At 29.9% G+C, this 11,608-nt stretch overlaps 1 protein-coding gene across 1 annotated transcript; it reads left to right on the forward strand.

The window, feature by feature from the left end:
• The first annotated feature begins 3,041 nt into the window (after positions 1-3,041).
• LOC139906102 (high affinity copper uptake protein 1-like) lies at positions 3,042-3,795 on the forward strand. Its single transcript, XM_071890348.1, has one exon. It carries the CDS (start codon positions 3,177-3,179, stop codon positions 3,648-3,650), a length of 474 nt encoding a protein of 157 aa, XP_071746449.1. The 5' UTR covers positions 3,042-3,176; the 3' UTR covers positions 3,651-3,795.
• Positions 3,796-11,608: the final 7,813 nt, after the last annotated feature.

Consider the following 11,608-nt stretch of genomic DNA (forward strand, 5'->3'; position numbering starts at 1 on the left):
ATATTTGGGGCGGGGGGAGGGGGCGTGCTTTTGGAATTTTTTGGAAAAATAATCAAAATTAAATTTTTTTTGAAATAAACTTCAAAAATCCAAAGTTCTTCATAAAAAATTTAAAACGGGTCAAATCAACGAGGGGTTATCACCCGGCTCTCTCAAATTTAGATGATTTTTGGCACACAAACTCCAATTCATGAGTAGATTAAGTATGCCATATTTTAGCACATAACTCTGAGTCGTATCTGAGATATTGATTCTCGCATCAAACCAAAATTTTCAACGACGCTTTAATAAAACGGGGCTTTGAAAAATTACTGATGTGAAAAAAATTTTATAATCCTGCAAACGCCCCTGCAATAGTTTGGGCTAAATTAATTTTACTACAAGTTCTTTCGGGTTAATGTTAAAAAATGTTACCCAACCCCGGTTTTAGACAATCTGGTTGGAGATGCCAATAGTTTTTGCATTTTCTCGCCACTGACACTGGTGCAGAGGAGATCGCACACGCGTGGTTTTTTGTTGTTCCTCCTCTTTTTTAGACTTAAAGACATGGGATAAAAACAGAGCTTGTTTCTCTATGTTTCAACTGACTTTTGGTTGTGTAATGAAACCTCATAACTAAAAATACGGGGAGTACAGTCGTAATTAAATGCTGCAACATGTTATAGGTCCCCACTTTTTTGTTGTTCACAATATCTTTGGAGGAAAATTTGGAGATGGATAACGAAAGGAGTTGGATCCAGAGCTGTATTTTAATCCAACTTTTCCGAGTTCAAGTAAAAGTTTGAGACCTCCTGGCTCCAAGTCCTCAGTGTAACGAGTTCAAGTCAAGTCCAACTATAAATTTATAAGCTCTGGGATTAAGGAATTATATAGCTTAGTTTTAAACTGAATGTATGATGTCATTCTAAATTAAAGATAATCTAGGTGGAAACTTTGACGTCACAAAATATCAAAGTTACTATTAAGAAGGCCTGTTTGTCTAAGGAATGACTTAGTTTCCATTAATACACAATATACGAGATATACTTTCTCACTCAAAAGAGCAATCTATTGATTAAGGTCAAGTTTTCTGAGTATACATTTAAGAGAAATTTACAAGAAATAAAAGAAAAACATGGGATTAAAGTATCAATTTTATGTTAGTAAATTCCTTTTCAGTCAAAATTTGGTCATTACATACTTTTTCAGTTATTTCTTTAATAACAAAAGTGGTTAAGAATACTATCGTTTTTGACTACTTACATATACAGAATTGTAATTGTCTAATGTATGTATATACATATAATTCCCAAGGAAACTTGACGAAAGAGTTATTCTTTTACGTCACAAGCCTTATTTTATTTAAGAAAGGACATATAAAATTATATTTAAATTTAATAAATTGGAATATACGTACTTCATAAAAAAATCTGTTGAAAAATACTTTGTTAAGCTATTGACATCTTCAAATTGATATAAATATGCTAATAAGTAATTATTATTACAATAAACATTTAAAAAAATAAATATATGGGAAGATCTCTCTATTTTTGTCGTACCTAAGTGTTAAAATTCGAATGTTTTGGTAAATTATTTCTTCTTTTGTGAAGTGAAGGGAACTATTACTTCACAGACAGTGAGCTGGAGAAGCTTAGTTTTGCAAAATAATATAGCATCAAAGTAACACCCCAAACTCAAAAGCTCATATGATTCTACTATTCATTAAATACTTGTAATCAACAGTTGTAGAATACTCAGTCAAAATAAAATATTCCAAATATGTTTAAAAAAAATTTTAAATTATAATATAATAATAACAAAAATAAAATTGAGCACTCTTCATAAAAGTGCAAGAGATAGTTTATATCTGAGTGTTTGAGAATGATACTAAAATTGGGGTTTCATATCAATTCTGAGAGCTGAGAGTCTACAAGATAAGATCATAATATGTGAAAAAATATATAATCATATCGCGACTAGAAGCTTCAACAAATTGGGAAAACGATCTTGTAGGTTCTCTAAGATCATGTTTTTGACAATTGCAAAGTTGACAACTATGATTCCTTGCCTGGAATATTTTATTCGACAGATTCTGAAAGCCAGATGCCAGAGCTTTTGAGTTTGGGGAGTCATTTTGATGGTATATATTTTTGCAAAACTATTTTTGGCGTTCCATTCAATTTTTTTTTTTCGTTGACCCATTATTTCTGTTCCGTTCCGTGTTCGAATCATTAAACAGTACCATATACACTGTATAATGCAAATTGCAACTTCCGCTTTGATATATCGGTATATTTGAGACCTAAGTTTCATAAATTTTGAACAGAATAATTTGGTGAATATTAGAGTTCAAATGAGCTACAACAGACTAAAATTGGTTAATTAATTGTCAAGAAACAGGGGGGAAAAGCACATATATGTATATATACGACAAGGGATCACTAAAAAATTGAGTTCCTGTCCTTTTAGAAACGGAGTATAAGTTATAACTTTGTTTATTTAGCAAAAATAATCAATTATGACACAGTCATGCCGCCCCAAATGAACTAGGGAATCGAAAGCTCAATACAAAATATATTGGGTATATGCGTGTTAGAGAGGTAACGTCATGTTAAATACAAACGAATAATATTAATTTATAAGGAAGAAACCCGTCAATGACGTTACGAAAGATCGATTTTTCATTATTTTAAGGACTATAAAGTGGGACTAGACTGAACACAGCTGAATTAGACTAGACTGCAGTCCTTGGTCTATATAAGGACCGACACAACACTGCTCAAAATTACGATCTTGAGAGGAAAACGTTTATTATTCGCCAAAAAGTATCAAGTGATCACCGTTTTGCTATTAAAAATGAACGAATGAGTGTCAGAACTGAAGTTTTTCATAAAAGAGATAGTGATTATAGTCTGATTTATCCACGAATCAATCGAACTCTTAAAAGATTATTTAAAAGGATGTATGTGGAGATTATATGATAAATAAGTTTATTTGTCTAAATGATAAGACTTTGTCTTTAGCATGTAATGAGAGATTAGATATATATTTAAGAGCAACAGTTCTTTATAAAGTTACTAAAATATCTATAACTCTCCCCATACTGCAGTTTGTGTATTAACATCAAGACAGTGAAGTGGATTTATTTGGATTTAATCCTTGGATTTTCATTGCTATATTAGAGGAACATAAAGGACATGATGGAAGAAAGTGCTCAAAAAATGGGCGGCTGTTCCATGAAAATGTATTTCCATGGAGGCTTCAAAGAAACTATTCTTTTCGAATTTTGGAAAATTAACTCTTTCGAAGGTCTCATTTTTAGCATGATTGCTTGTTTCATCATGTGTGCTCTATATGAGGGCTTGAAATATATACGTGATGTTGTGGTGAAAAAGTATAGCAATGCCTGTAGTATGGGCTCTACAAATCCCACTGAATGCCGGGGTTGTGTTGGTGGTTCCTCAGGCAAGGCGTCAATGTTGAGTGTGTCCCACTTTATTCTCACTGCTCTGCACGTCCTTCAATTTTTTGTTGCCTATCTTTTAATGCTCATTTTTATGACATATAACTCCTACCTGTGTCTTTCACTTGTTTTGGGAAGTGGTTTTGGATATTTCATATTCGGTTGGAGGCGTTCTCCTGCAATAAATGAGGCGGATCATTGTCATTAATGATGATATCTTGAAGGATTATGCATTTTGAATGCAGTTACGAATTTGGATCTTAAGTATCAAATTATTTCCCATGGACAACAATTACATATATCAATTTTTTTCTTGTACATAATTAATTTTTTTAAATGTATAATTCATTAAACACAATTTATTATGAAAGAGTGTCAAAATGTTAAATTATCATTATTTTTAAAAAGTGGGGGCTTAAAACTTGTAGTAGCATTTAATTTAGTGATGGAGCGGTTCATAAAAAATATCCCAATGATATCCCATGCAATTCCATTAAAAATTCCCGATGCTGATTCCAATTCTTTAATATTTTAAATAATAGTTAAAAAACAGAAAATGGTATTGGGGATGGTGTTTGGAAATTTAAAACAAAACAAAAAATTTAATTTTTTTTTTTTTAATTTGATAAATTAAATTTTTTGGAAAAAAAATTTCAAATTTGTGAATGATACGCCACCCACTTGCAGACCTGTCCTCGAAAATGCCAATAAAATCATTGAAATTATTCTAATATACCTTCATCTTAGCTGTCGTACGAGTTGGAGCTGAACATCGAGTATAAAACTTATTTCTGAAGACCGAATACAAAAAGAAAACTCAAATAGGAGAGGAATCTTTTTTCATCAAGACAACACTAGGCTGCACTCATCTTTGATGAGGGGCCATATAACTTAATATTAACTTCCAAATATGATTTTCATTTTTTTGATTATTGTATGATTTGACAAATTTTATAGGAATTTTATTTAAGATATCTTAAAATATGCTAAAATTTAAATATCTTTATTTTACCTGAGTCAAAAAGATAATCCCTATATACGAAAATAAAAAGGAAAATACAAGAAAAAGAATACAAGGTACTATGATAAATAATTATTATCATCTAAACAAGTCGAACTTCTACATATGATTCTTATATTTCGAATACTAAAATATTTTTTATGGGCTTAAATTTCCATATATATATTTAACGTTGAAATATGGCTCTGATTCGTAACTATACTCTAACGACGTCATTTATTATAAAGGAACCTATTGCGGTTGAAGTTTTTATAACAATAACACAATGTGGGGTATAGCCGGCGGGCATTCCAAGACTTGAATTTTGTTATATAGTGTTATGAACCCTGATATCTTTCAATCTGAGAGTTCATTGAATACAATGTGAATTATGTATAGTCAATATTAGAAATATTAGAAAAAGTCACTGATAAAGGTGATTAAAAGAAAAATATTGAACTCCTTATTGAGAAGATTAACTCCTTAATACTATGTCGGTCTTCTCTTTCTCTGTATCCGTTCTAGCTTCTGACTAATTGTAACCGGTGATGTGCTGTATTTATTTCTCTATGGGTCTCAATTGTGAAGAGCACAAAGGGAAGGCGGGAACAAAACATATTGTACTACTGAAGTAAGGTTTTTTGGTGGAAAAAGGATAAATGACAAAATTGAAAAATTGTGACTATTTTTCAGCATCCACTTGTCCAATCCACTTATATTTTGGCCTTGTTATTGTCCACACATTTTTCTATCTGCTTAACCTCCAAAGTGAGAAGTTATGTTTGCTCAGTACATAGTTATTTGGTTTCAATAATGTACTTTCCAAACTTTACATGCCCAACGGCCAAAAAAGGAAAAAAATGATTCATAAAATCACAGATATTTTTATGTATAAAATTTATATGCAAACGAATCTCCGGATAAATTTGATTTAAACATGTATATTTTTGCACTTGAAAAAAAAAGTCAATTTTACATCTATTTTTTTTCCCCCATAGTTTTTTGATTTGAAATAAATTAAGAAAACGTTCTTATTCGTATATATTTATTTTTAGATGGTGGGGGGATAAACCTATAGTATAAGTCCCCCTTACAAAACATTGGACATAGCACCAGATTCAAAGCTCTAACTCTAATATGTATATACAGATTTAGAATAAGTAAGAATCATGGATGCTCAAATACAACCTCAAGGAGTGTCACCAGTTGGAGACGCATTTTAGGCTGGGATAAAGAAATTCCAAAATCAGTTTATACTTCAATTAGGATTTTGTTAAATATATAAAATACATAATTATGTAGATTTGATTAGATTCAAGCACTACTCTACTATTATTTACTTATTAACAACTTGGTTATTGAGATAAAAACAATAGAAGACCTAGTACAAATACAACTTTAATCCCAACAATAAAAAAGATGTATCAACAGAAGTTTTTACAAAATTGTAATTTGAAGATCGCGCTCTTTTTGTTGCTACCTGAGCATATATTTTTATTATCATGGTAGAGAGAACAAATAAGTACTGATGTAAATCTGGGGTGTCTTTTTAGCTGGTCCGTTAATTTGTAATTGGTGTTATAAAAAAGGAATTTTATTTTGTTAGGAGCTTGTATTATTATTTCATTACTTAGAGTAGTGAACATCCTTTCCTAAATAGATTCAACTATATTCAAAGCCTGTTTGAACGTTCGTGTGTGCTCATAAAAGACAAAACACAAATCTGAGGATTTCTGGCAGAGTTATAATTGTAAGTCCTTGTTGGGATAGAGTATAATTGAGGATTGACATCGGAGTATTTCTAGAAAATGTCCTTGTTTATATCCTTTTCTCCTTCCTCTCTTGTCACAGCTGAATGAAACGTAATGACCATTATTCCTTCTCTCCTCCAAAACATTCTTAAAATTATTAGGTTGATCATGTTAATTTTCTTTATTTTTAACATGTCATTCTACACTAGATTATTAATCATGTAAATTTAGTGTGTTTTTGAGCTGGTCATTTCATTTGTAATTGGTAGTATAAAGAATGAATTTTCTTTTTCTTAGCAGTTGTCATTTTGATTTAATTACTGAGTCATTAAAATCTCGTAGATTGAAATTATATTTCAAACCGAATTAAACATTTGTGTGTAATCCTGAGGATTTTTGAGGGAGTTATAATTGTAAGTTCTATTTGTACTCAAAGTACAATTGGGGATCGATATCGTAGTAATTTCAGACAATGTCCTTCTTTATTTTCTTCTCTCCCTTCTCTCTTGTCACAGCTGATTGTAGCTGATCTAATGAAACGTCATAAGCATGATTTTTTCTCTCCTTTATAACAGTTTTCAAATTATCAGGGTTACCATGTTGATTTTCGTTTTTTTAATGACCATTCCACACTGGATTTTAATTACTGTATATAGTAATGACTAGTGCGTAAAAGACGAAACGTACAAATCAGGGTGTGTTGTGAAGTTATTGTTGGATTCGGAGTAGAATTGAGGATTGACATGATCGTTGTAATTCCTGTCTATGTAATTGTTAGATACAGAATGGGTTTTGGAGTCGCGTCCGCAGGATTATATTATTATTCTTAAAGAAATCAAATATTAAATTTTCCAGTAAAACACTAAAATTACTTTATTTGGGGGCTACAGACTCTCTAGCCCAATCTTTGTGGACGCCCCTGAAATTATTGATATTGTAACTATGACCATGCAAAATTTTGGAATGACGTAGCTCAATAGACAACGTGCTGTGGATAAATTATTCTATTAAACTCAATGTACGTAAGTTTTCATTTTTTTTCGTTTTCACTGACGGTCATAGATCTCATCAAATTTTATATTTATACTACATCAAATTGATGAAATTCCAATAATTCTTGCAAAAACTTGGCATCAAATGGCTTTAAGAATAAAAAAAGACTTAATACCTGCATTGAGTACTACTTGATGTAAATGATAAATACTGATATTTGAGTATAATCAAACTAATATGTACTAAAAATCCTTATTAAGTTCACAAATTTGTTTTATATTTTACACATGAATAGTAAAGTTTAAGGGAAATTAATGATTAAGAATAATTTTGGTGTAACCAATTATCTAATATATTTAACCTTTTTTTATCTATTAGATACGAAAAAAGTAGGATAATTGGAGAAAAATTATGTTTTTTTTCCATTGTATAATTTTTATTTAGAATATGGAAATAAGATTGTATAACGAGGAAATAGTATATTTTTAATTCATTTTAAGGTAAGAAATTTGGTTTCAAGTAACTTTAGCACGATCATTTTTCCCGCCGGTAATTTTGCCGCCTTTGTTTTTGCCGCTAGTAAAAAATCTGCCTCGATAATATTTTGCATGACACATTAGGCTCCATTTTATTATTTCTTATTTTATCGGTTCAAACTTTACTCTTGTATTTCGATTAGATTAGTTATATAGCTAGGAGAAAAAAGGATATATCAATAGGATTTAGTTATCATGTATCAAGCATTGAGGAATAAATTATATGGAACCAGCTCTGTTCTTCTTTGATTTTGAATTCTATACAATCAATCGATCCATCATTTTTTAAATTTCAAATATCATCTCAAAATGGAAGAGTTGCTAAAAAAAAACTACGTGCTGTTAATATAAAATTACAGCTATGACAAATATTATAGCTTATTAATTCTATCATAATCATAGAAGTGGTTACTCGATATTTCTAAAGGGATATTTTACTAAATATAATGCCAAAGTAAGTTTATAAATTTCATAAATTATCAAACAGTAAGGATGAAAAAGATGAGTACAATTTCTAGTTTCATCAGTATTGAATTCGTCTTTTCTTCGACAAGCAAAAACCCAAGCATTTCCTCTTACAAAGTCTTTCGGGAATCGGTGGTATGAAACGCCTCTTGGGTATTTACGAATAGCCACTTCACAGATTCTTTTAGTTTGAGTTATTTAATTAAAATTAAATAATATATGAAAAATCAAAAATATTATTATATATTACTTATCAACATGTGTTTGTTTTTTTCGCTCATGTATTTCGTGACTGTGAATATCTAGAAGGAATATGGTTTATAATGGCTGAACGACTCACTCCCTACCTAGGGAGAGGGCCCACCCCAGAGGAAAAAAGCTGCTCTTAATGAATTTCGCTTTTTATCATGCGTGTTGTGATTGTATTTTTAATTAGATATTTATTTACTTATTTGTCAAATGCTAGTTTTTCTTGTGTATCAGGTTATTGTGTTTTTTTTTTTTTTTTTGTTCTTTTTTCTTGCCTCCCTTTTTTCGTTTTCTTTTTAAGATTGTTTTGTTTCAAAAAAAAAAAATGTTTCTATAGTTAAAAACAATATCTATTTGTGAATGTTTGCATACTTAATCTTCAGACTCAATACATCAATATTTTACTATGGTCTGGATATAACTTATAAATAGTATGATTTTAGTGGCAATGATGCTTATTAATATGAATGCATATTTATGATAATATTTTGAAAAATAAAAGTTTTTAAGACGGTTGGAAAAAAAACAAAAAAAAAACTTCTTAACATGGGTTAGTAAATGTTAAATGTGTTACCTTGTTCTAATAACATTGAGTATAATATCAATGGCTGAGGTGATCCGTAAATATAAAAATGATTAGATATTATTACGTCAGGTGAAAAAATCTCCTCGAGGCAATATTTTGAAGTACAGTAAGGTTTAAGTCCTTTTATTTCTTGGTCCCATTTTGACATCCAATACTTTTCTTAATATAAATGGGCTATAAATTGGCTATGAATTGCATTGAAGGGCTATGTATTGCTATAAAAAGGGATGTTCAATCCCCAAAGACAGCCAATATCAACAATGCTGACAACACATGAAGACACTCAATTGTTAGAATTGTCAAAATTGTGGAGGAATAATTAATTAGGCCTTTTATATTTTGCTCCTTCTAACATATACTTTACACTCACTACAATTTTGCCATTATTCACATACCTAATAGAAATATAATTTTGAAATTTGTAATTTCGTTACTTTTATTGTACCGGGCAACCTTTCATACGAAGAGAAACAGAAAAAAAAACCCCAAAATCAGTTCGTAGTTGTCCATTCTTTCTTACTAAGGAATATATATTAAATAACTGTGAAGAAGATTTCACACCTTAATATGACCTAATTTTAACTCCACCTATCAACGTTCAGCACGTCGTTACCTTTATTGTATCATGCGACCTTTCACCCGAAAAGAAACTTTTTTTTAAAAAAGCCCAAAATCAGTTGGTAATTAGCTATTACTTAGAACTATAGAATTATTATTCAATAATGATTATAAAAAAGTGTTCCACCCATCAACCTTTAGAAAAATGATAAGGGGGAAAAAATGAAAAATTCAGGGTTGACAACAGAATACATTGGATATTCTTGTGATCATAAGGTAACACCGTGTTGTATGAACTCATTTTTAAATATAGAACATAGTCATAGTCATAAAATGGAGTCTCAAATAGCCTTATCAAGTTCATTTCAAGTCCTCAGCAAATAAAGGATACTTTAAGGAGTTATATAATGTAAAAACATAAAAAAAATGACTTTCGATTCGCAAGTCAAGGCTTTTATTCCACAATCAAGTCAGGGGGTAATTTATCAGATTATAGTATGGAGTATCAATTGTGCTGTAAGTCTTGTGTAGACTTCCCACCATTGCTCATTTTGCATGTGTATTGTTGTGAGCCGTCGATTCTTTACTTACTAATTATTCTAATTAGTGGATTGACGCTGATAGGTTGAATTAGAATTACTTCTTGCGTAGCTGAGAGTAATCCCCAACACTTATTGAATCATAATTTCATAGTTGGAAATAATTGACTAACGTAAAACTGATTTTAGACCTACTTTTCAGTTTCTTTTCGAAGAAAAAGTTGCGTCAGACAATAAAGGTAACGACGTGCTATATATATATATTTTTTTTTAGGGAGGGGAGGGGTGGGGGTTGGTGCTTGGTTTTTGTAATTAAAAAAAAAAAAAAAATCTAAAACTTTTAGAATTTTTTTTTTTTAAATCCACAGTTGTTAACAAAAAATTCAAAATTCCACAGCTTTTTACAAAAAATTTAATTTTGGGGAAAAAAATAATGAAAAATAAAGTTTTTATGCAAAAAAATATGCAAAATTAGTATTTGGAGAAAAACTTTTGAAATTATTTTTTTTCAAAAAAAAAATTCAAGAATAGATAGCTATCTATTAGAAGTTAAATTAAAAAAGTTTTTGTAAAAAAATTTCAAAAGTTAATTTTTTGGAAAAAAAAAATTCAAAAATTTCAAATATTAAATTATTGGAAATAAAAATTAGATACTAAATTTTTGATTTTTTTTTCTAAAATTCATAGTTATTCACAGAAAAAAAATTGAAAAATTGAATTTTTTAGAAAAAAATAATTGAAGAATTAATTGAATGTTATTGTTGTTTTTTTTTTGTTTTTTTTTTTGGGGGATGTAAAGCTCCTCCAACCCACCCCCTACCCCTGCTATCAGTATTGATTGTTGTTACTATACAATTTACTAATAAAGTTTTTTTTACTCAAGAATTTTAAACTAAGTCCTTCATATTTATAAAGAAATGGTTTATTTATATTAAGTTGAACACATAAGAGTACAAATTACATAAGAATATTCATGTCGTTAGTTTTTAATAAATTATGGTAATTTATTTGGCAAAAAGTAAAAAACACTCTTTTTGAAATTTGTAATGATTGAAGAAAAACTCTGAAATACCAAAAGTGAATTTATATTTGTTAAATGATAGTTAAAACAATGATTTATAATAAATTTCCCAATGTAAAACTACTAATAGAAAAAGTATTTATTATACATATATTTCACAATAAACTGATTCGTAGACATTCGTAGATAGAATGGAAAACTCCGCAATAGCCGCTGTCACACGCACAAGATTTGCTGAACGAGTCATTAAAATCTAATTTTGTGCGCTGTGTTCAGCAGCTATTGAAGATCCAATGATTGTTATTATTTGAAGTTGTTCTTCATCACCGAAAGGATTGGAAACTGATGATTAACAAGAGACTCTCCAGTCCTTTATATAGGGATTTTAAAAATACAATACTTGTCCGTAGAGAGAGCGAGAGAGCATTTACAACTTAGCCTCAGCGAGGGAGCTATAAAGGTATTTTA

Source organism: Lepeophtheirus salmonis, chromosome 8, assembly GCF_016086655.4.
Source record: "Lepeophtheirus salmonis chromosome 8, UVic_Lsal_1.4, whole genome shotgun sequence".
NCBI lineage: Eukaryota > Metazoa > Arthropoda > Copepoda > Siphonostomatoida > Caligidae > Lepeophtheirus > Lepeophtheirus salmonis.

Coding starts and splice junctions, on each gene's coding strand:
- LOC139906102 (XM_071890348.1), top strand. CDS start 3,177: ATGATGGAAGAAAGTGCTCAAAAAATGGGCGGCTGTTCCATGAAAATG.